The 24,744-nt window shown below is 40.7% G+C and overlaps 4 protein-coding genes and 1 non-coding gene across 5 annotated transcripts; 4 read left to right on the top strand and 1 right to left on the bottom strand.

Moving 5' to 3' along the window:
• The first annotated feature begins 1,305 nt into the window (after positions 1–1,305).
• Positions 1,306–2,471, top strand: LOC146642683 (gamma-crystallin M2-like). The gene is made up of 3 exons (XM_085398007.1): positions 1,306–1,314; positions 1,398–1,640; positions 2,196–2,471. The coding sequence occupies exons 1-3, from the start codon at positions 1,306–1,308 to the stop codon at positions 2,469–2,471; spliced, it is 528 nt and encodes a 175-aa protein (XP_085254133.1).
• A 1,406-nt stretch (positions 2,472–3,877) lies between these two features.
• LOC146642682 (gamma-crystallin S-1-like) lies at positions 3,878–4,697 on the top strand. Its single transcript, XM_085398005.1, has 3 exons — positions 3,878–3,922; positions 4,080–4,322; positions 4,425–4,697. Exons 1-3 carry the CDS (start codon positions 3,878–3,880, stop codon positions 4,695–4,697), a joined length of 561 nt encoding a protein of 186 aa, XP_085254131.1.
• Positions 4,698–6,045: 1,348 nt separating this feature from the next.
• On the top strand, positions 6,046–7,214 carry LOC146642681 (gamma-crystallin M2-like). Its single transcript, XM_085398008.1, has 3 exons — positions 6,046–6,063; positions 6,508–6,750; positions 6,942–7,214. Exons 1-3 carry the CDS (start codon positions 6,046–6,048, stop codon positions 7,212–7,214), a joined length of 534 nt encoding a protein of 177 aa, XP_085254134.1.
• A 6,626-nt stretch (positions 7,215–13,840) lies between these two features.
• Positions 13,841–23,188, top strand: LOC146642680 (ETS translocation variant 5-like). The gene is made up of 13 exons (XM_085398780.1): positions 13,841–13,999; positions 15,994–16,059; positions 16,151–16,235; positions 16,540–16,587; positions 16,670–16,720; positions 18,487–18,595; positions 18,705–18,965; positions 19,084–19,361; positions 19,531–19,593; positions 19,669–19,737; positions 20,108–20,259; positions 20,375–20,476; positions 21,682–23,188. The coding sequence occupies exons 2-13, from the start codon at positions 16,012–16,014 to the stop codon at positions 21,913–21,915; spliced, it is 1,500 nt and encodes a 499-aa protein (XP_085254906.1). The 5' UTR covers positions 13,841–13,999; positions 15,994–16,011; the 3' UTR covers positions 21,916–23,188.
• Positions 23,189–23,500: 312 nt separating this feature from the next.
• LOC146642679 (5S ribosomal RNA) lies at positions 23,501–23,619 on the bottom strand. Its single transcript, XR_014909842.1, has one exon. It is a non-coding gene; the product is annotated as a 5S ribosomal RNA (ribosomal RNA).
• Positions 23,620–24,744: the final 1,125 nt, after the last annotated feature.

Here is a 24,744-nt window from a genome sequence, read left to right as displayed (position 1 = left end):
ATCTAAAACTCAAAGACTTTAGGAAGAAGGGAAACTGTAAAGCATAAGTAAGTGAAGTTTATTTATATAGCACTATTCACAGACATTAAAGTCACAAAGTGCTGTGTATAAATTAAAAGACGATATGAACAGAGAACCGTGTTGAAACAATCAAAAGATGTGAAAGTGTAGTGGGTTTGTAATGAGCAAACCATGCTGAATGCCAAACAAGAACGAACAAAACTTCCCCCCCAAGCTTATACCAAGACTGAGAACCCAAGAAGAAGAAAAATAAAAAACAATCCAAGGAGATAAAATCAAAAGGACTCATTCGGTGGACTTTTAAGGATTCACCTCTTTATTTTTAGACGGTTTAGGAAAAGAAAGATGAAGGACATCAGTTGTTTGAAAAGGTTGTCACCCTCTTTTATGCCCGTGTGATCCATTAAGTGTGTGCCTTAAAACTGAAGCACTTGGAGTAAATAGAAAGTAGAAACAATATGAGGCACAAGTGCTCATATTGTGTATTTTGGAGGTGACATGGCCAAATTGGCTAAGGCCACTTGTGGAGTGCAGAGTCCCCCCCTGTGTCCATCTTAAATATTTATTGAGTAGATTGTACATTATAGTATAGTATAGTTGATCAATTTCTTGCATGTATTGATGTTTAATTACTTTAAAGCTGTTACATATATAGTCTGAAGGTTCCTAATGGACTTAACCAAATCATCACTAAATAAAAGGTCTATCCTGTTTAATGAAACTAGACAGAAAGATGTAATATTCTACAGTTTCACATAATGTAAACACTCTAAATTGCACAGAACAGGTCTTAATGTATGCATTTTATATTTGCAACAGTAGTCCAAAAGACATTTTGAGTCTATCTGCATATATTTAAACCAGTAAATACTACATGAGGCGGGGTTTTTGTTTCATGTAGGATCAGAAATAGAAAATAAAAGCCTAAAAATGCCATTTTAGTTACATGTTCACATAGGTTTTTTGCAGTAATACCTCAATTTTCAATAATACCTTCACTTTTTTGTTTTTTGTTTTAAAGGGAGTTACTATTAAACAGTGTTAAATGATTTCTGTCCCTCACAGTCTAACACTGATCCTCTGCCTTCACTGTTCCAGCATGTGTTTGATACAGAGCCATCATCAGGCCAGAACAAAGGCAAATCAAACAGCTCCAAGCTATTTTGCTGATATGTAAATCTACCTCATTTGGGTATCAAAGACTTGCCACACTCTGCACATTTTGTTTATCGTTAAATACTTTGATGGGGCTGCAGCAAAGAATGAGGTCTACAGTGCATCCAAATGGGGAAGGTAAGCTAAGACCTGTTGCGATCAGTGTGCGTTTAAAGACTCTTCCTCCTCTTGGGTTTATTAAAAGTGTACGTTTTCCACAGATCACATTTTTTGAGGAGAAGAAATTCCAGGGTCGCTGCTACAACTGCAGCAGCGACTGCGCTGACCTGCACACATACTTCAACCGCTGCAGCTCCATCCGAGTGGAGAGCGGCGTGTGGGTCATCTATGAGAAACCCAACTACAAGGGTTTCCAGTACGTCCTCAGCCCAGGGGAGTACGCCGACAACCAGCAGTGGATGGCCTTCAACGACAATGTCAAATCCTGCCGTACCGTCAAAAATGTAAGTTCCCCCCTTTTTTTCCCAAGTTCCTTCAACCACAAAATCCAACAGAGGTTTCACATAGACTGCTTCTGGAAATGTGTTTGTGCAGTCCCTGCAGGACAGCATTGTACAAGGGCACCAGTCCAGGCTGGGTGCTCACTGTTAAGCCAGCAGACTAAACAAGTAGACAATAGGAAGCACAACTGGCAGCAACTTTTAGCTTTTTCTTAAAGAAAAAAAAGATTAATGTATGTAAGAAATGTAATTTCTTTCTGTTTGATGGAACATTTTAGCCTCTTTAAGCTCATTGTTTTGATTTAATCAGTCTGTGCTTTAAACCAGTCTAATTGACAGTGCAATAGCAGCCAAAGACCAGCTTTTGAAGAGATTACATAATAAAAATGTAAGCCCATGTGAGCTGATAGCCTAGAGTGAAACCCTGCACATGTATTTTTTATCTTTGGGAGGAATTTCCAGGATTTTTCATAACACTAGCCATAAAATGAAAACGCTGCTCCAAAGTTGGCAGTGTAAATCTGCACCGAGTACACTGTGCTTTGCTTGTGTTTGCAGGTCTACGGTAGTGCGTGGAAGCTGAGGCTGTACGAGAGGCCGGACTTTGGTGGGCAGATGGTGGAGTGCTCTGATGACTGCCCATCGGTTTATGATACCTACAAGATGCGCGAGGCCTACTCCTGTGTGGTGACAGATGGTGCCTGGGTATTCTACGACCTCCCCAACTACCGTGGGCACCAGTACCTCCTGGAGCGGGGCGAGTACCGGCAGCACGGCGACTGGGGGGCATCTTCACCTGGCGTCGGCTCTTTCCGCAGGATCACAGAGTTTTGATTAACAGTCATAATGAAAAAGTGATGCACATGACAATCAATAAATGACTTATAAATGACTCAAGCAAACTGACTTTGTCCTTGTGGATTTCATCAAATGTGCCTCAAGCTCGATTTGGAAGAATGAATACATTAATAAAAACCAAGTAGAACTATTAAATCACGTTATTTTAAAGATGTGAAGACTTTTTGTGTGGCAGTTTCACAAAGTTCAGGAATCTGCAATAGACTCCTCCTTTGTTAGACCTCTGGTGTAAATACAACACTACAACTCCATGCCATGCCATATATATATGTCATGTACGTGTATGTATATAAATACATATATTATAAAAGAAAACTCTGCACTTGTATTAACGGGCTGAGCATCCTGATCTTAGTTTAAGTAGGAAATCATATCTCTCTCAGGTGGGAAAGAAGCAGGAGAACCGAGCAACTATGACAAAGTACAAAGAAACCAGTAGTTTCACTGCTGAAGGTAATTCAGTACTGATGATTTAATGTTGGATACCTTTAAATGATGAATTGTATCATTACTAGAAGGGCAATACTTAAAACATTGTTATTGTTATTTTAAGAATCTGGATCGTTCTTCAGTAACAACAGCGATCTTGTGGTGGCAGATTTAAAGGTGAAGATCATCGTGTGGGAGTTCACCCTCTGGGGAGCATGAATGTTCATATAAGCTGTGGCAATCTGCTTGTTACATTTAAAAGAAAAATCTGCCTTGATGATTCAATAAAGGAAAGGAAGTTTATCAAAATGACATTTGTTTGTGTGGAAATGACTAAGTGTGGAGTTAAGGTTCTGATTAATAACAGGGTGGGAACAGGAGATCACCTTTTGTTTGTGTTGGTTCCTTTTAAATGCAATCCTGCTTGTTTCCTAAACATTACCTAACCTTCACCACAGTGTCGTGCTGAAGACCATCACTTGTGTCCTCATGCATTGTTTCAAATGGGAGTTTTTCCCTGCATCATGAACAGTGCATGGAATCAGCTTATTTACCATGGAAAGGAACGCTAGGGGTAAATGATCGATCAAATTACTGCTTACTTGTTATAATATGGATTAGTTATAAAATGTGTATAAATATCTCCAGCAGAGTCTCTGGTGCCTTCCTGCTGTGTCACTGACTCAGCTCAAAACGTTTCATATCAAACCAACTGTCCTGCAGTGCCCTTGTTTTTGTCAGCACGCTCTGCTGCATCCAGTGGCTTTGGGATGCTTTGCACTGTGCATTTGCATTGTTTAGGGAAACAGGATTCACTGCTTCAGAACAATGTGATAAGCCTGGATAAATATTTGAATCAGTGATTGAATAATCCAGTTCACAGAAAGCAAGCCATGTGCTTAGTTTTATTGTCCTTGTTCTGTATAAAGTGAATATAGGAGGTGGCTGCTTTAATGTTTTATATCACACCAAACCTGTTGATATCGACAATGGAGAAGGTACTGTATGTTTAAGACAGGCACATGTTTGTGGCAATATGATTCATGCTTATACCGTATTTTGAGATGAATGAGTACAAAATGTGTTTGTTTTACCATAACAGCCACTTCCTAGAGTTCAGTGAGTGCAACGTTTCATCAAAACTTGTTTTCTCAGATCATCTTTTACGAGGACAAAAACTTCCAGGGTCAGTCCCACGAGTGTGACAATGATTGCAGTGACCTGCACACCTACTTCCCCCGCTGCAACTCCATCAGAGTGGAGGGAGGATTCTGGGTAGTCTATGAAAGACCAAACTACATGGGCTACCAGTACGTGCTAAGCCCAGGAGAGTATCCAGACTACCAGTATTGGCTAGGTATCAACGATTCCATCAGGTCCTGTCGAATTATTCGAAATGTAGGTGACTATATATGTGTGTGAATGGTGTATAATCAATTCACAATATAATACAGAAACCAACAATGCAGACATTCCCATTCTTTCATTTGTTCCTTCCAGGTGGGGAATTCATGGAAGCTGAAAGTTTGGGAAAAGCCAAACTTTGAAGGTCAGTCGATGGAGATGGCAGACAACTTGCCTGCCTTCCCCGAGAACTGGAAAAGCAACAATGTCCACTCTTGCAAGGTGTTCGAAGGAGCCTGGATCTTCTTTGAGCACCCAAACTACAGGGGGTGCCAGTACCTGCTTGAGAGGGGCAAATACAGGAGGTACGCTGAGTGGGGGGGCATGCAGCCCAGCGTTGGATCCATCCGCCGGGTTAAAGAGCAGTAGCCACTGACAAATCTTTGAAAAAAATAAAAACAAGGAAAATAACTAAACATGCTTAAAATAAAGTCATGATAGAAAATTAAACATTGGTTGTCATTTATTACCCATGATCCTTTTCACTCATTATCCATATTGTGTTACATTTAATCACAACATTTAAAAAAAATCAAATTAAAGCTTTTTTTAGACTTTAAAACTTAATATATAAATAATAAATATTGATTTAAACTGGACAAATGCAATGTTTAAATAGTGAAAGTCATTTTAAATCATAGTAAAATAACTACAAGAACTTTAGGTTAAAATTTGCACCAGTATATAAACTCACGTGCACGTTATGCATGCACTTGCATTACACAAAAGAAATATATTAGGTTTTTTTTTATATCTAAGCTTTTTATTAATTATATAAATGAGTATATTTATTAAGAAAAACAGGAGAATACACACAAAATTTTATTATTTAATATTTATAAGATGATGTAATGGTCAATGGTTTATATTTATAAATATTTTATATCTAACTCTAGTAGTGAATAGTGTTCAGGTGGGAAGGCTGTGCATGTGACAATAAGAACAGCTATAATAATAAACAAGAGGATAAGTTACAGTTGACTGGGCAAACAAAACAAAAACAGAAAAATAGAAAAAGAGTATATGTGATGTAATGTAATGTAACATGAAATACAAAACACAATAATACATGCTGAAACAATGTTTCCATAAATATTAAGATAATAGCAGCTATATCCTACTGTATATTACTGTATACTTGTATTCTATTGTACATATTGTATATCTTATTCCTCTGCTCCTCTGTCTCTCTGGCTGCATTGAGCATATGTATGACAAAAGAATTTCCCTCGGGATAAATAAAGTTCTTCTTATCTTCTTATCTTATCTTATATCCTCCTGAGAACCGAGGAAAAAAGAATCTTCCCACTGAACTTTGGAGCTAAAAGAAACCACCCAAACACATGAATATCAATGGAAAGCCCAGGATGTCCTGTATTTAGTACCAAAAATCAATGTCCATTACAGAGGACATAAATGATTAGGCTGGTTCTTTGGAGGATATGGGAGGTGACATGAATGAAGAAGTGATTTTTCAGCAACAATATTTCTATTTTTCTAGAGTTAAACAGCATTCAGCATCAACACATATAAAGGCCATGTGCTAAAACAATTGCAGAATCAGCTAATGTGCCGATGTTAATGGAGAGCTCATTTGAATGACAATGATTCCCCTGGCAATGCAGTTCATCAGCCTTTATTTAAAAGTGGACTGCCGGCAATGCAGTGTGTATGAGTGGCTTTAATCTGATTGGGTGAGGAGGAACACGAGGCGATTATGGAGCGCACAGGGAAGGTAAGCGCCACAACTGTGCGACATGATAATGCCGTAATGACCTCACGCTAAGCTGTGGGTGAATTGCTTCTTGCTAAATGGCGTTGAGCTGATGTCTTGTCAAATGTTAGTTTGTTAGTGTGACGAGCGGGCGGGGCTTTTGTCAGATATAACCTGATATAACCTGAAGTGCATGAATGTTCCTGCACAAATAAATAGATGGTAACCCTGACAAAAACCTTAAAGCTGAATTATTTCATTTTTAGCCACTAGGGAGCAGCACAAAAAAGTGAAAGTCCAACATTTGCCCTGCCTTAGTACAACAAACTTATCTATAACTATCTCTAACGTATAATTCAAGTTCTCTGTCAAAAGAGTTATATCAGCGGTGTTGTCCATAGAGATATGGAGAGTTTTAGGGTTTGCTTTACTTGCACAGCTTTTAATTCACACTCTTGCTTGCAGATCTTTTTTTACGAGGACAAGAACTTCCAGGGTCGTTACTTCGAATGCAGCAGTGACTGTCCCGAGCTGAGTTCCCACTTCAGCCGCTGTAACTCTGTTCGGGTGGAGAGTGGAGCCTGGGTCATCTATGAGAGACCCCAGTATATGGGCTACCAGTACGTCCTCTCTAAAGGGGAGTACCCCAACTATCAGAGCTGGAATGGCTTCAATGACACCATTCGCTCCTGTCGCTTCATTAGATATGTAAGTCTCAGGAAGCAACCACAGAACTAGAATACTATGTATACTTTCTTCACTGTAATTTTTTTTGAGAGCAATGCAACGCTGTGAGAAATGTTCTCCTCCTTACAGGATGAACAAATGTGGTCTTAGCTGCTTAAAGTTAAAGGAATTCCTATCAATTATTAACATGTTCTTATTTTTAAATCTTTAAGCCATCCACCAGGCACAGGATCCGCATTTACGAACGTCCAGACTTCAGTGGCCAGATGATAGAGTTTAGCGAAGACATGCCCAACCTGCAGGACCGCTGGCGCTACCGCGACATCCACTCGGCCCACATCCAGGACGGCACCTGGGTCTTCTATGAGCATCCGAGCTACAGGGGGCGCCAGTACCTGCTGGAAAAGGGCGAATACAGACGACACTCGGAGTGGGGAGCTCTTAATCCATCTGTAGGCTCCATTAGACGCGTCGTGGACTTCTAGATCAAAAGCTCACTTGCCTTTTCTTGCTTTCCTCCCGTCGCTTATTCAAATGAGCAAATAAACCCACAGGCATAGACAAACAATGAACTGCTGTGATTTTATTTCTTGTTGTTTTAAACCAACCCAAAAAAACAAAACAAAATAAAACAGGATAAGTTCCACTTTGCGGTGCCCGGCGGGAGTTTTTTTAATTAGCGTGCCAACAGCTGGCGGCTCGTGGTAAAGCCTAGAAATAAAACTGCTGAAAAAAGCCTGCTGGTAATTCAGGAGGGTTCACCAACAGGGGCTAGTGGTATGCCAGCAGCCAGCTATTGTTTATTTGTGCCAGAGGTGGCAGAAATAATACAGCAGAGCAACAATATCCACTGCCCAGCAGGTGCCCAGACAACAACAGCAAAAAACTGTCACCATGTCAGACAGCTATGGTTCGCTGATACACAGTACTGCGGATATGATGCAGGATGCTGATTTTACGATTTATTTAACTTCATCAACATCTGCCTGACCTGGGCTCAAAGTAGTGCCTTTACATTTGATACAGTGCTTTAATCCAACACTGGTAATGGTTTGCATTAATGGCTCTGTTACGCCCGTCTAGGGGTACAGGAACGTAACATAAGAGTTAAAAAAGGAAGTGACCCGCCCCGGGCCCCAAAACCATACACAGAAAAACCAATTTCTTAGTGAACGGTGGTTTATTTGTCTACACTGAAAATGAAGCTCCGGGGTGAACAAAGGCCAAAATAACAAACAAAACAAGCTAAGTCAGGTGAGGAGGTGCTATCAAAAAACAGTACAAGGAAAAATAATAAGGCAGCTCACCCCTTCTGTTTCAGTGCTATTTACAATGTGCTATTTACAAGTGAAAACTAATGTACACACTATATACAAAGCTCGGTAAGTCACGAGAATCTCAAACAAATGTCACAGGTTTTGGAAGCCAGGGTCAGGTCTGCTGCTGCTGTCAGTGGCTGCCCCGGGACAACTGCTGGTGAGGGATTTTGAAAGCAACCACATGATCAGGGGACCAATCGGCAGCCGTCAGCTTATCCAATCAGGGACCTGCAGAGACTTAAAGACACAGACAGGACAAGAAACAGCCACCAAGACACTAATAATAGTGAATGATTTACTTATCCTTTATAGTTTAATTATTATCTTTTAATAATAATTAAACGATACCTTTAGGGTTGCCAGGTAGGTTTAGGGTTTGGACAGTTTGTCCCTCTCCAATCTGTATTTTTCATTCTTTTTCACAATGTGTTTTCAGCCTTTTATGGACTTTCTGACCTTTGACTTTCTGGAGAAATGAGCTTGTGTCTAAATCCATTCATTAACATCAGCATATGTACATGATGACGATTAAAACATTTTTTTAAATAAAAAAATAAACAAACACAAGAAACAAAGCTAAATTGTTTCTTGTGTTTTGTAATTGTATTATAATTAACAACTAATTATAATACCAACTAATTAGGCTAATTGACAACAGCTCAGGAACATGATTGGGTATGGCCTCAGGAACACTTCCTTATCACTGTCTTTGAACACAGTTCACTGTGGCATCCACAAACGCAGGTTGTGGTTGTATCATGCAAAAAAGAAGCCACAAACATGATCCAGAAACACTGCCGTCTTCTCTGAACCAAAGCTTGTTTAAAATTGACTAAAAGAAAGTGGAAAACTGTTCTGTGGTCAGATGAATCAGCACTTGAAATTCTTTTTGGAAAAAATGAAATCTGTGTACTCTGGACTAAAGACTAAAGGAACCATTTGCCTTGTTATCAGTGCTCAGGTCAGACGTTTGTGTCTCTGGTGGTATGGAGGTACATGAGTGCCTGTGGAACTGGCAGCTTGCACATCTGGAAAGACACCTTAACCAGCATATACAGATTTTAGATCAACATTTGCTCCATTCAGATCACATCAAACTCAAAACGAGCTAATATTGCTCTTAAAATTATACAATGTCTCAATTTCAGTGTGTTATTTTCTTTTCAACTGTAATTAAAAGATGGGGTTACGTGACTTATCATTACATTTTTATTTTATTTACACTTTACAGTGTTCTGACCTTTTGAGAAGCGGGTTTGTCTTTGAATTTGTAATCTGTGAATTAATTTATTATTAAAGTGCAAAGTCAATGGTGTCAAAGGTGAATCTGAGCTGAGAGCTGCTAATAAGTGGTCAGTGCAGAGCAGCTGGCTTTTAGGGGTTTGTGTGCAAACGTTAGAAAGTTTAGGAGGAGCACAAAACTATGCAGGGAAAAACAATGTGATCTAAGATCTCTGGTTCTATGAGAGCTGAGGTAATTTATCACTCTATGAGGACTAAAGGATGTAGGCATGAGAGCCACCCAGTGGTTTAACAACTGCATTTCACATGACAGGAAATAAGTGTAGTAAAAAAGCTTTAAAACTGTGCGATTTAGTAAAAAAAAAAAAAAAAAAAGAATATCCATACATCTCTGTCTTTTTTAATCCTGATATTTTGCCTTGTGATCTGTTTATGTAAAATTGACTAAATATTGTAAATCAGCATAATCCCTGAGAAGTAACTGATCCCATATTTAGAGCTAGTCAAAACAATAATTATTATACGGGTGTAATTTTACTTACAATACTTACCCGTTGCTGTAGGTCAAAATGGGGTGATAATTTATCATATGTGACAACTTCTGTTTCCCTAATAAATATACAGATAAAAAGGGAAAAAAGACATCAACACACAACTGGAACATTTGATAAGAAGCTTTAAGACTGCAGTGTGTAATTTCCTGTTCCAGGATATGTTCAACTATATCACGCTTGTTGATCTGCCAGAACGGAAGAATAAATTTTAAAAAAAATCTGTGATGTGATATTGTGCACAGTCGTAGACGTGCGGTGGCCGAGCAAACAGGAGACACTGCAAATCAGTAACAGAGCTGCTGAGCTCAGCTGATGTTTGAACTGGAACTTTTATCACACGCACAGATCCGTTCTGGCATCTCCCCACGCTGATCGAGCACTTTCTAAGTCGAATGCAAACAGTCGGCGCAGCCCTGCAAAAAAAAAAAAAAAAAAAAAAATCCACCTGAAGAGGTCAGTCAGTACGAAGTCATAAAATAAACATTTACACGCATTTTCACTGCTAGCAGATCAACATTAACCCTTTAATGCTGAACAGCTGCTCTTTCCTTCCTGTTGTTTGGATCCATTAATTGTAAAGTCGGTTTTATGTCATCAGCTCTGTCAAGTTCCTTTTTAATAAATACATAATAGATTTGGGACAAAAAGAGCACAGGGGAATAAAAGAATTACTAAATCTATATTCAGTGGGTGATGCAGTCTGCAGAACTTTAAGCAGAAAAATGCACAAACACCTTAGTAATATGCACTGATTTTTCTCCTAGGTAGACAGGAACACTGTATTTGTTTAGAGCAACATGTTGATAACTGCAGGGTTTGCAATGTTGTAGCTTTCCAAGCATTGTAAAGAGCCACCTGTTATTGTGGAGGTACTGTATGAGGGGATTTACCCTGTAATCATGTGGAATTTCTTTGGGTGATCACTCTGCAGCAGCAGGTAATGAAGTGGAATGAGATCAGAGTAGAATTAAAAGTGCAGCAAGAGCTCTGCCACCCACTGAGATGAATACTCTTCAAACAGTCATGTGCGATGCTGGATTAAACCCGTCGAACATTTGACAGTTTCCCAGTTTTTACAGGACTACTTAAATATCCTCAGTGTTACATGCAGTCCAGGTCACGGGAGTCTTTTTGAAGTCTTATTCCCACAAAAACACATATTCTGCGGTAGCTTCCAAAAACTGATGGATGTGCCTTCAAAAAAGAAATAAACTGTAACTGGGGCAATACAGGTAGCTGAGGAGGAACATGTGAAAGAACTGCATTAGGGTTGGGTACAGTTTTCGGTATTCCACAGTCCTGAGTAAGAAATGCTCTAAGTAACAAAGATTTGAAGCTTTTCTAGGGTTAATGGCCCTCAAAGCCAGATTTAACCTTTTCATACATGTTCAAGTGCTTTATCTATCTTGCATTCACACCTATGGACGATTTACAATCACTAGTTAACCTAAAATGCGGATTTTTGGGAGAATCCGGAGTACTGGGAGGAAACCCACATAACCACATGGAGTTTGTGCCGTCTCCACACAGAATGGGATGATAATGAGGCTGGGAGATAGGACCTACTGTACTTGCTGTGAACCAACAAAGCTATAAAGCCTTTTAGGGTCTTATTGTAAAACGACTGTTAGTCTGATAACCTGATGATGCTCCCCTGTGCCTGTGCTCACCTTTATAGTGAGTATAACATTGGTTCATCTTATTCCAGGCTGAAGCTAAGAGACACATTTTTTATTATTTCTTTGACTTTTTTTTGTTAAATTATTACATATGCAACCTCCCCCCCAAAAAACCCTTGTAATTGACTGTAAGGTTTAATAACAGTAACACTAAATATATGATCTACTCAGTGGTGGTTGTCGTTGTAGTTCCAATTGTAACATCATAAGAGAACAATAAAATTAAGGAAATCAATTATTATTACATGGCAAGTATTTCTCTCTCTTCTTGCTATAGTGTTTATTATGATCTGTGGCAGGAAAGATGATCTCATGAATATAACCTAGTTCGGGTGTCACACTCATTTTAAATGCAATTTCAGCAGTTTTTCTACTTGATAATGAAATGATGTTGTAGTCAGTGAAAGAAAATTTGTCAGCGTAACTCTTTGGGCTTAAATTGTGAAAAAATAGTGTAGAATTAAATATAGTAGATTGTGTATTACATTATTACTTTGGTGCAGCATGCATGGTCTAAAGATAAAGATCTCTTTATCTCTGAATTATGCCACATTCAGAAGTTTGCAGACGACACAGCCATCATGGGGTGTATCTGGGATGATCAGGAAGAGGAGTACAGAAGTCTGGTGAGGAACTTTGTCGCATGGAGTCACACAAACCACCTGCAACTCAACACCTCAAAGACTAAGGAACTGGTTGTTGACTTCGGGAGGTCTAGAGCAGGTCCACTGCCGGTTCAGATAGAGGGGGAGGAGGTGGAGGTGGTCAACAAGTACAAGTACCTCGGGCTGTGGGTGGACAATAAACTGGACTGGTCATGCAACACAGAGCACCTGTATAAAAAAGCCCAAAGCTGACTGTACTTCCTCAGGAGGCTGAGGTCTTTTAACATCTGCAGGAAGCTCCTGAGGATGTTTTACCAGTCAGTGGTTGCTGGAGTACTTTTCTATGCTGTGGTGTGCTGGGGGAGCAGCACAGCAAAGAAGGACTCATCCAGGCTGGAGAAACTGATCAGGAGGGCTAGCTCTGTGGTCGGCATGAAGCTGGACACTCTGGTGACAGTGGCAGAGAAAAGGACATTAAAGAAACTGATGGACATTATGAACAATGCTGGGCATCCTCTGCACACGGCCATTAACAACCAGAAGAGTCTGTTCAGTGACAGGTTGCTTCTCCCCAAGACAAGAACTAACAGACTTAAAAACTCCTTTGTCCCACACGCCATCAAACTGTTTAACTCCTCTCTGGAGGGGAGAGGGAGGGGAGACAGGAGGACAAAGGAGGGAACAACTAAGCTGTAGTGCCTCTTCACCTCACTGTACAATACCTTGTGCAATACTTTTTGTAAATAGTCAACAGTGCAATAGACTCAATACTTGAAATGTGCAATTCACTTGTATTTTTATTTTTTATTCCTATTTATTCTATTTATCCCCTTTGTATATTTTATTTATATTTGTCTCTGTATTTATATATGTGTGTGTATGTGTGTGTGTGTGTGTGTGTATATATATATATATATATATATATATATATATATATATATATATATATATATATATATATATATAATATTCTGTAACTCTGTAACTTCTGTCGGTGCTGTGCTTTTTTGGAAATCGAATTTCCCAGAGGAACCCACCCGAGGGATATATGTGTGTGTGTGTGTGTGTGTGTGTGTGTGTGTGTGTGTGTGTGTGTGTGTGTGTGTATATATATATATATATATATATATATATATATATATATATATATATATATATATATATATATATATATATATATATATATATATATATATATATATATATATATATATATAATATTCTGTAACTCTGTAACTTCTGTCGGTGCTGTGCTTTTTTGGAAATCGAATTTCCCAGAGGAACCCACCCGAGGGATATATGTGTGTGTGTGTGTGTGTGTGTGTGTGTGTGTGTGTGTGTGTGTGTGTGTGTGTGTGTGTGTGTGTGTGTGCATATATGCCCTGCTTCAAATTTTCTAAAGCTGCCAGGCATTATGTTTAACACCCCTGATTTAGTTGAAATCAGTAGGCTATATAATAAACCAGCAAAGGCATGCTTTTAGTGCTATTTTCATCATTATTGTTCCCGTGTAGAAGTTACAGATGACCTTGAATTTGGTTATTTATTTACCTGTTTACTTTATAAGACCTTAATTGCAGCGCTGGCACTTTAAGACAGTCCTGGTTTCATGAATGAAACGCAGCCATTCATAAAAAACAGCGGGGGCCGGGCCACAGAGCAGCCTCGATGACGATTGGCTCGCCTTCTGACTGACTCTGAGTTCCAGCCAATGGCAGGGCAGGAGATCGTTCGTTTTAGCCGCAGCTATCAGAGTCCTTCATTGAGAAAAATCCACAGCCGAGTGATTAATCGAGGTGCTGCATGGGATGTAGGGGAGGAAATCTGCGACGAGTTCTGTTTTCACACTGCCAAGAAACTTCACTTACCGAGTGAGTCTTCTTCTTTTTGTTTTTATCTTACCGCTTTAGTAAAAGCTGGCGCCTGCTTGCCTTTAATTACATAAACACCAGATGCATGGTCGCGGGTTTTTTTTCTTTGCTACAGGCTCCGAGGGGAGCACATAGGCGTTCAGAGGCTAACGCCATTTTCTTAAAAATCTAACTCAGCGCTGCGTTTATTCCCCGCGACCGTCTGCCTGCCTGCAGTGCGGCATTTCCGTCTGCAGCAGCCTTTTTTTCAGCTTGTTGGCGCCGGGAATCCTTCACTGTTTGTCTGTGGCGAAATTTCTCAATGGTGAGCGGGTGTCTCCCCCCCTCCTCCTCAGCCTCAGCCAGTATCGTGTTTCACTTCATTGAGAAAAACAAGGAGGACTCAACGAGCGTCACGCGAAACTCCATTCACAAATCTTTCACTTTAAGCGAGGATTTGTTGCTAACGTTAGCGGAGTTAGTTGGCGTGATTTCTCCTCGGTGGTGTTTGTAGTCACTGAAGCAAAGCCGAGTGACACACACACACACTCACACACTAAATCGTTTGTGGAGGTTACTTTAACCGAAGACTAGACAAAACGTTACGCAACGTCGGGGGCTGACCTTTTCATCTCTTGAAATAGTTTTTCACTGTTTACTTTTGTCCCATATTTCACGAGCTTTAGTTGGACTCTTGAGCAGTTTGAGCCAGGTCAATAACCCCCTTTTTTTTGTTTGAAGAAACATTAAAAATGTAGAAATTTACAAAGCTTTGAAATCTGGTGTAGTTAAGAGGTGCAAAACATTGTTTAAAATAATGTCCCATATCTTTATCGCATATATACGTTTATCGGCTACTTTAGGTACACCAAGAAACCAGTTTGAGGTGATCTGAGCTTTATGACGTTGTGTTGTTCTGCTGGATGGGTACACTACGGTCATAATGGGATGGGTATGGCCAGCAATAAAGCTCAGGTAAAGTGTGGCATTTAACAATGCCCAGCTGGCACAAACTGCAGCACTACAACCAGTTATCTGGTCATCTGAATGTCACAGAAGAAATCAGGCAGCTTTCTCCCCCCCCCTTGTCTAATTATTGGTTAGCCTGTGCAAATTTTAGCCTGTTTCCTGGTGACAGGAGTGTCACTCGGTGTGGTCTTCTGCTGCTGTTGCCTGTCTGCTTCACGGTTTGAGGTGTTGTGCATTCAGAGATGCTCTTCTGGTTGTACCAAGTGGTTATTTGATTTATTTGTTTCCGCCTTATTAGATTGAAGCAGTCTGGTCATTCACCTCTGATCTCTAGCATAAACAGCCTTAGTAAACTCTAGAGGCGATTGTGCGGGGAAACCCAACAGTTCAGCAGTTTCTGATATACTCGCACCAACAACCATGCCACATTCAAAGCCACCTAACTTCCATTTCTTCCCCATTCTAATGCTCACTTTGAACTTCAGCTGGTCACCTTGACTGTGCCTAAATGCACTCAGTTGCAGCAATGTGATTAGGTATTGGCATTATTAGCTGAACAAGTAGTTTGTTTGTTTGTTTTTTAAATGTTTCTTCTTTAATCCTATCTCTTGGCAAGCAAAGCATCAAACCATTTTAATTCCTGTCTTTTCAAACATAGCATTGTCATTCTTTGTACATATGCTTCTCTGTACGTCATTAAAGTTGGCACAGCACAGCCAAAGGAAAAGACGTCATGTTTTATTTGACTATTCAGCTGCTTTCTTTTCATTGCCTCAAATCAGCCTTTGAAGAGCGATTCCTCCCGCAGCTTCACGTCAGTTTATTCATGTCAGATTTGCGTACTGCAGATTGCATAATTCTTTCTGTGACAACGGGGCTTTTATAGCCACTGTAAACAAACATGCCAAGTCATGTGAAAGGGATGATGGTAGTATGGATGGAGGGGCTAGTCCTGTAGGGGGAAAAATAGACTACGATAGACTTGGATTTCTGCTTAATGACTCCAGTATGTTCAAAGTATATCACTTCCTCACTGCTCATCCCAGGGTGAAGACTCCTGCAACATGGAGGCCTTTTATGATCAGCAGGTTCCCTTTGTGGTCCCTGAGAGTGTGAGTTTGAAACGTTATGGTTTTATATTCTTATCTTTTTATTGTCTTGCTGCATGTGTGCTGAGTTTCATTCCTTTGCCCATTTCTGCAGAAATGTCACACACAGGAAGCAGCAAAGTGTCTCAGCGATAGGAAGAGGAAGTTCATGGACACCGAGCTGGCTCAGGACACAGAAGGTACATATAAAACTCAACTGCAGTTTCATAGTCAGTCTAACTTCTTGTGAGTGCCAGGATAACATCTGTCTGCTGGATACAAACAATGTGGGGAGAAATTATATTCATAAATTTGCTAATAGGATTATTTTTTTTCCCCTCCCCTGTTCTTTCAAGTGCCCCTCGTGGTCTTTGGTATTTCTTTAATAGGTCATGCTTCTCTGACAGTCTTATATAGGCCATTTGTTGTCATTAATTACATGTGAAATGTCAAATAATTGCGCCCACACACATTCTAACAAATGAATGTGAAACCATCTTCCAGATCTATTCCAAGACCTGATTCAGCTCCAAGAAATATGGATCGCTGAAGGTGAGCATCCCACATTATACAAATGATGTGTGATAGTTGATGAGAGGGGTCCTTAAACGGCATGTCTTTTCCTCCCTCTCAGCTCAAGCTACCGATGACGAGCAGTTTGTCCCGGATTTCCAGTCCAATAACTGTGAGTACCTGCTTCTTCTTGGATGTTTGGAGAGATTACGATTTCAGGTTTTAGCAGTGGTGCGCACTATTTATGCACGAGAGTATTTTTGTGAGAGCTTTATGATGGGTCTGGAACTGAGCGTTGGAAGTTGGTCTTTAACGTGGAGTTGGACATAAGAGGGTTGGCACGTGTGATCACATTGCACTGTCAGCTGTTGGCTCTCATTTAGGATCTGTGCAGCTTCCTGCTCAAATGGATAAACTCCACTGAACTTACCAGATTGTGACTTGTGATCTCAAAGGTCATTGGTGTAAAACCAGTTGTTTACAGTGCTCTCATTCGTTGGTGTTTCCATTCACCTTGGAGCTTTGCCAGTTAAATGATAGTCGTCATGTACCAGAGGAAATGAGGCGAGATAAAAAAAAAAAAAAAAAAGTACTGTACTTAAAAGTGTTACAGATAACGCGGGCGATGAGGAAATGGTGCGTTTAGTGCTCCTGCCAAACACGTATTGCATATACTTATTGTTGCCGTAATCATAGCTGCTTCAACACAACGACTCCCCGTGCGGACAATAAAGCTGACGGAGACCGTGTCGTGGATGGAAACATTAGTGGCCTGGCGTCATCGGCGCAGCATACTGATGAGAATCTCTACAGATTCCTGGAAAGCTCAGATCAGATAGGGGTAGGTTTCCTTTCTTTCACAGACGCAGGAGTCGGGAGCAAACGCTGAAAGGGACGATAAAGGAAAAACTTTATGCTAAAGCCTGCATTGCAAACTGGAAGAGTGCAACTTAAAGATGTGCAGAGCTTGTCTATTTAATGTGAGGTGTCATTGCTACTAAATTATCAACATGAGCAGATAAGAGTTAGGAGGGAAATATTCAGGGTCTGAAGCGCTGGCGGTAAACTCTAATTTGGATCTGAAGCCGTTCTGCCACACCAGCAGGCAAATGTTTCCACCAAAGCTGCCATTTAATAGGTCTCGAGTGTGTTTTGGTTATGGAAGTGCTGCTTCAACAAACACATTATTTTCCCAACCAGTGTTCCCAGAGGTAATGTTGCGTAATCCTAACTGTCTAACCATTACGCTCACCAGGGATCCAACACTAGGCAGTTGGAGGCAAATTAGGAGTGTGAGACTTGTGTAACTGTGCAAAAGATGAACTGATGATGATGAAGTCAATTAAAATGCCTTGGCATTGAATAGAGACAGAACATTCAATTTTACTCATTTGAGACAGCAAAAAACACAGTTTTGAGATAAAGACTGACTGATGTTCATATACTTGTAATACCGGGGGGGGGGAATAAATAAATTTTAGGATATTGGAAGTTAAAGAACTGAAGTAACACAGGTGGGGGAAAATCAACAATTAGATGACCCCTGTGAGCAAGCACTTGGTGACAGTGGGAAGTAGAAACTCTCTTTTAACAGGAAGAAACCTCCAGCAGAATCAAACTTGGGGAGGGGTGGCCATCTGCACTGAGGCATTGGGGTTGAGGGGAGGGCAACAGGACAGACGAGACACTGTGGAAATGCAAAGTGTTGTACAGAGACACTGTGTTGAGTAGAACACTGCATCATGGGAAGCCCTGCGTAGCCTAAGCTTATCACCTGATTCTGCCTGAACTATGAGCTTTATCAGAAAGGAAAGTTGTTGTTTGTTTTTTTTTAAAAAGACTAATCTTTGAAGCAGTCCACTTGGCCATCTAATGTAAGGGTGTTCATTCCATGCTCTGCAAACATGTATGTATTATTTGCCTGTGTGTTTTTTGCAGTGATGTTTCATGGACTGGCCGCCAGCAAAGTGAAGCGTGAACCCAGTCCGTCCAAAGACTTCTCTCCCTGCAGAACGCCTCAGGCTGACATGTGCCTTTACAGCTACAGGTAACCATTCATGTTTTTAAACCTGTGTGTGATATACTGCAATACTACCACCACCACACACCTGGCAGACAGAACTTTTGGATGATGTGTTTTTATCTGGTCTCCTTAGTGCCTGTGAGCCCGCTCCGACTCCATCCTCCACACCTGCAGTACAACAACGTGGCTCCATCCACCCTACTGGACCTCCACCTTTACAGAGGCAGTTACAGCCATCTACCCCTCAGCTGACCAACAACTGCTCCCCAAACCACACTCCTGCCCTTAGCCCCTCCCACCTCCGCAACCTTCCACAGGCCAATCAAAGCCAGCAGTTTGCTATGCCACATCCTCCCATCGGCTCTTCCAGTGTGTCGTTCAATGCAGAACAAAGGTAAGCTTTAAAATAAATATATATATATATACACACACACACACACACACGCGCGCGGTTTCAGCTGGAAGCGAATGAGCTTCAAACCTTTAAACATCCACTTCTTTCCACACTTCAGGTTCCAGCGGCAGTTGTCGGATCCCTGCCTGTCTTTCCTTCCTCCAAAGAAGACCGCAAACACGCCATACCACCCCGCCATCCGTGACGGGAGGCCAATGTATCAGCGCCACCTTTCAGAGCCTCTGGTTCCCCACGCTCCCCGGGGTTTTAAACAAGAACTGGTGGACCCGAGATATCCAGAGCCAGGGCCTCCTACGTCAGGTCTGGCACGTCCTCAGACTGCCTTCAACCATGTCACAATTAAACAAGAGCCAAGGGACTTTGGCTATGACTCGGGTATGTTACCCTTAGTGTGGCGACGGCATCTGAATAAAATGTATTCACGTCTGTTAGGGTAACAGGCAGTCTTGCCATAGGTGAAACATTCAAATAACTACAGGCCTAGGCTCAGACACTTTACATTTGCTTGCAGTTTATGAAGAATTGTGACTTTTGTGCCTTTCAGAGGTTCAAACATGCCAGCCGTCATCCTTTGAGAAGTCTGCTTTGTACCAAAATAACAGTGCAGGTGAGTTTGTGTCCTGGGTTTAAAAATGCCTTTTCATGCTGCCACAGCCTTTTTACTCTATTCTTTGCTCCACAGGATTTGGTCCAGACAGAGAGCAGTGTCTGTACTATGATGACACCTGTGTTGTGCCGGAAAGGCTGGAAGGTAAGACACGGACTTCCAAAACATCCTTGTTAACACTTAGTGTATAAGACAAAGGAGGGAAGGACAATATCATTTAAGGCAGTGTGCTGTGAGTTGGCGGTATTGTGTTCGTTATTGGCATTTGCATACACCAGGTTGAGTATTCTGTTTCTAATGTTGTAACTATGTTCTGTCCAATGAGATGTGATTTAAAAAAAAAAAGAAAAAAAAAAGCATAATTTATTTATTTATTTATTTTTTAAATGAGCAAACGATCAAGAAATTGGTTTTAAAAAAACAAAACAAAAAACAAACAAAAAAAAAAAAAAAAACAACCAACCAACAAAACGGCACAAAAGCAGGAAAGGTGACTTCTGCGTGTCTTCACCAGGTAAAGTGAAACAGGAGGGTCTGCCGTACCAGCGCCGTGGCTCCCTGCAGCTGTGGCAGTTCCTGCTCACACTCCTGGACAACCCAGCCAATGCACACCTGATCATCTGGACGGGGCGAAACATGGAGTTCAAGCTGATTGACCCCGAAGAGGTCAGCTACTGCATACCTAATGTGGAACTTTGAGAAGCTTAATATTCTTAAGACTGGGGAAAAACAACATTTTAAAGCCATATATTAATTTTTCCCTCCCCCATCATGTTTTTAGGTGGCTCGGCTCTGGGGGATCCAGAAGAATCGACCTGCCATGAACTACGATAAGCTGAGTCGCTCGCTGCGGTACTATTATGAAAAGGGCATTATGCAGAAGGTAAAGGCAGGTCATGTTCCACTTGAGTCTTCCTTTACTCCTATGTTGTTGTAATCACAAACTATTTAAAAAAAAAAAAAAAAAAAAACCTAGCTATTGGGCTCTTACACTGAAGCACTGAGTTTCTGACCTCTTATTTCTAATCTTAGCCTCTAATGAAGCACATCTGGAAGCCATCCAGTTTAATGTTTTGAGTTTTAAAAGACTTGAGGTTATTTATATATATATATATATATATATATATATATATATATATATATATATATATATATATATATATATATATATATATAGATGCTAGGGTGCAAGATGCTAGCAGGCAAGGCATACATGGAACGCCATAACCAAGTGGCCGGCATAGTGTACAGGAACATCTGTGCCGAGTATAACCTAGAAGTCCCGAGGTCAAAATGGGAGATGCCCCCAAGGGTGGTGGAGAATGACCGAGCTAAGATCCTGTGGGACTTCCAGATACAGACGGACAAAATGGTGGTGGCTAACCAACCGGACATAGTGGTGGTAGACAAACAGAAGAAGACGGCCGTAGTGATCGATGTAGCGGTTCCGAATGACAGCAATATCAGGAAGAAGGAACACGAGAAGCTGGAGAAATACCAAGGGCTCAGAGAAGAGCTCGAGAGGATGTGGAGGGTGAAGGTAACGGTGGTCCCCGTGGTAATCGGAGCACTAGGTGCGGTGACTCCCAAGCTAGGCGAGTGGCTCCAGCAGATCCCGGGAATAACATCGGAGATCTCTGTCCAGAAGAGCGCAGTCCTGGGAACAGCTAAGATACTGCGCAGGACCCTCAAGCTCCCAGGCCTCTGGTAGAGGACCCGAGCTTGAAGGATAAACCGCCCGCAGGGGCGTGCTGGGTGTTTTTTTTTTTTTTATATATATATATATATATATATATAAATAATTTTTATTAAAGGCATTTATTTATTTATTTGTGTGTGTTGTTGTACCAGGCTATTAAACATCATCAGTGTTGTTTTTTTTTTCTGCTGTTTTGGTCATTTAAACACTGAAGTCCATGGAGACTGACTCGCTGTTTAAACCAGCCTCAAGTGGCCGTTAGAGAAACTGCAGTTTTCTGTCCTCAACATTTTGTCATCAATTTCCAAATTTTTGAGAGATTACTTTTGTTTGATTATTATTATTATTTATTTATTTATTTTAAATTTCTCAACTCAAACTCTTTGCAGGTGGCCGGTGAGCGGTACGTCTACAAGTTCGTGTGCAACCCCGAGGCACTTTTCTCCATGGCTTTCCCAGACAATCAGAGGCCAAGTCTCAAGCCTGACCCGGATGCTGTCCTACCTCCCAGCGAGGACGAAGGCTCCCACCTCCCCAGCTATGAAGATGACGGGCCTTATCTGGCTGAAGGAGTGGAGCAGTGCATCCAAAGACTGGGCCTCCCTGACGGCTACCCGTACTAGACTCCACAGCCTGGCAGCTGAATTATTTTTAACACGATGTAACCTATATTTACGGAGCAGTGTTTGAGAATTTTTAGTATGTACCTACGTTATCTGTCACAAAGACGCAGCATTTGAAGAAGTTAATTTCACAAAAAACAAATTATTATTAAGCCAGAAAGCTAACAAAAAAAATAACTGATGGTTAAACTCAGAAAATGGGGAAAAAAACTCATCGTAGTTCTGATTTGGTTTCACGTATTATAATATTCTAAAAATACCTGGAATTTTAAGATTAGTTTACATTTGAGCAGTCAATAAGATTACAACATGTATCTAGAAGGAGAAGGCTTTACTTTACTTGGGAGACTTGTGATGGGTAAAATGGTATTGAGTCAGGTTTGTTGGGTGGGATAGGCAGTTGTAGCAAAATGAGGCTGGTTAAATTACAATGACAGTTTTATTTTTTGTAAAAACTGCATCGGTCCTGAAATATTCCAGCTTCTTGTAAAATTGTGATGCTCAATATTTTTTTCCCAAGCTTTTTTTTTTTTTTTTTTTTTTTTTTTCCCCTTCAAAATGCTCCATTTTTATCTTTAAAATTATTTTTGTTAGTGACAGTGCTCTTGATGCCAGTTGTATTTTTTTGTAGCATGGCCATCTTTGTAGTCCTCTTGCTTGTGAACTCTGGGATTTGTATTACAACCAAAGTATCTCAAAGCCATGGCAGTCCTTTACTGTTTCTGTTTTAAACTGCTTGAAAGGGACTGACTTGTATTTTCAGACCTATGAATTATCCTATAAACATCTGTTTGAAATGTTTTGTGTTCCTCTTCTTGTTTTCAAAGCTGATATTTTTTGGCTTTCTATGGACTCGTAAGTTTTTCCTATTGCTGTTTTTGACAAAGGTACTGCTTCTATTTTTGATTCAGTGATACTCTGATGCGAATAATAAGCATGGACTTTCTTATGAATGCATCAGCAGTTCATGTCCTCGGATAGTTTTCTGCATTTTGTAGAGTTTATTTGCTTCGACATGTAGGAAAAAAGTGTATAATTATATATGGATATATTTTTGCAAAAGGCTGCGATTTGTCCTGTTGAAGTATTTCTTCAGCCTTCCAAGGATTTACCCATGAACTCCTGGAGCTAGATGGTGGATGTAAAGGTATATTTTGCTATCTGATCACATGGTTGTATAACATACTGACACTGGTCTCTCTTCTGCCCTTGGATTCTGTTATTCGTGCCTTCTGTTGATCTTTACTGATAAAATAAACTATTTTACTCTTTTCTCTCGCCTCAGTTCATTATTTCAAAACTACTACCACGTGAAGAAAAGAGAAAGTCTCCCCTGAGAAAGCAGCAGCGCCCTCTGCAGTTTGTTTAGAAGTGCAAAAGCTTTGCAAGACACACTAACCATCCTATTAGAAAATGAGCTAAAAGAGGGCCTCAGATTAGTTTCTATATTTAAACTGTCATTTGTATTATTTCAAAACAAAATACCGAAATATTAAGTGATGTCCTTGTTATCATAGTATTCCTTGATGCTATCTCCACTGAGTGAGCAGCGGCGCCCTCTGCAGTTTGTGTGTGGAAGTGCAAAAGCTTACAGCACCTGGTATTCCCAGGCGGTCTCCCATCCAAGTACTGACCAGGCCCGACCCTGCTTAGCTTCCGAGATCAGACGAGATCGGGCGTGTTCAGGGTGGTATGGCCGTAAGCGAGAAAGCGATTCGGAAAAAGCCTTTTTATACATGCGGTGACGACACACATACCCTTACATTTTGATCTTCTATATATAAGTTAAAGTCTCCAAACGACAAGAGCTGCTGTTCATCTTTGTTCTTACAGGCATGAACAGTTACATTTCTGCGCATTTGCATCTATTTTCTGTCTTTAATGAGAATATCAGTTTTCCATCTTGTGTTCCAGATAAATCAGTTTAATTCTAAGATTGCATTTCTACAAAAAAACTGCAGAGGGCCCTGATGCTCACTCAGGGGAGACAGCTTTAGTAAATACTTTAGTAATTTACAAAACTTCTGTAAGTGCTGCTTTTATATTTTGTGTAAAACTAATAACTAGGGATGGGTATCGTTTAGGTTTTATCCGATACCGGTGCCAAATCGGTACTTTTGAGACGGTGCCGGTGCTCAAACGGTGCTCAAACCGGTGCTTAAAGAATGGAGAACACAAAATTGGTCCAAAAACCTCTCATGTTCAGCTGGTTTTTTGTAAAAAGATAACAATGTTAGCCTTTTCTGCAGCTATGGGGCATATATGGCATCACTCTTGGCTGGAAGCAGTGCTTAAACAATGAAAAAAACACAAACTTTGTCCTAAACCTCTCATGTTTAACTGTTTTCCACTTTTTCTTTGGTCATTTTAGCCTTTTTGGCCAGGGTGAAGTTAGTATCTGCCATCAAACAAGAAGACAGCCGCATGTAGCTATGATGATGTTTGCTAGTTCACCTTACATGCATTAATGTAATAACGTGGTTAGCCTACTCAACGTAAATTACACACGAACAACATTAAGCTACTCACGCAGAAAAGAACGGCTGCTGCTGCCGTCATCATCCTCATCATTTCTGCTACACTGGCAGGGCTAGGGGCCAGGACTCTCCTCTTCGTGTTTTTGGGGGATGTTGCATAACAGGCAACCCACCCGCAGTAGATGTGCACGGTGTGAGGTCTCGCAGCAAGCTATCAAATACGGCGCATTTCTCGGCTTTTAATGCGTCGCCAGGTGTTTCATCGGATTTGAGGTGTTACCTCCTTTGACAGTATCACAGTATCAGCTTAAAGCACTTGTTGCAGGCTGCTGAGTTTGCATATTTTGCTGTG

This window comes from Rhamphochromis longiceps, linkage group LG23 (genome assembly GCF_057381845.1).
Source record: "Rhamphochromis longiceps isolate RC_006_pf linkage group LG23, R_longiceps_female_GT1.1, whole genome shotgun sequence".
NCBI classification, from domain to species: domain Eukaryota; kingdom Metazoa; phylum Chordata; class Actinopteri; order Cichliformes; family Cichlidae; genus Rhamphochromis; species Rhamphochromis longiceps.
The sequence above is the reverse complement of the archived record's forward strand: the minus strand, read 5'-3'. Positions and strand labels throughout refer to the sequence as shown.

Coding starts and splice junctions, on each gene's coding strand:
- LOC146642682 (XM_085398005.1), top strand. CDS start 3,878: ATGTTTTATATCACACCAAACCTGTTGATATCGACAATGGAGAAG. Junction 3,923..4,079: donor TGATATCGACAATGGAGAAG/GTACTGTATGTT, acceptor TTGTTTTCTCAG/ATCATCTTTTACGAGGACAA. Junction 4,323..4,424: donor CCTGTCGAATTATTCGAAAT/GTAGGTGACTAT, acceptor TGTTCCTTCCAG/GTGGGGAATTCATGGAAGCT.
- LOC146642680 (XM_085398780.1), top strand. CDS start 16,012: ATGGAGGCCTTTTATGATCAGCAGGTTCCCTTTGTGGTCCCTGAGAGT. Junction 19,738..20,107: donor TGTGCCGGAAAGGCTGGAAG/GTAAGACACGGA, acceptor TGTCTTCACCAG/GTAAAGTGAAACAGGAGGGT. Junction 20,260..20,374: donor AGCTGATTGACCCCGAAGAG/GTCAGCTACTGC, acceptor TCATGTTTTTAG/GTGGCTCGGCTCTGGGGGAT.
- LOC146642683 (XM_085398007.1), top strand. Junction 1,641..2,195: donor CCTGCCGTACCGTCAAAAAT/GTAAGTTCCCCC, acceptor TTGTGTTTGCAG/GTCTACGGTAGTGCGTGGAA.
- LOC146642681 (XM_085398008.1), top strand. Junction 6,751..6,941: donor CCTGTCGCTTCATTAGATAT/GTAAGTCTCAGG, acceptor TAAATCTTTAAG/CCATCCACCAGGCACAGGAT.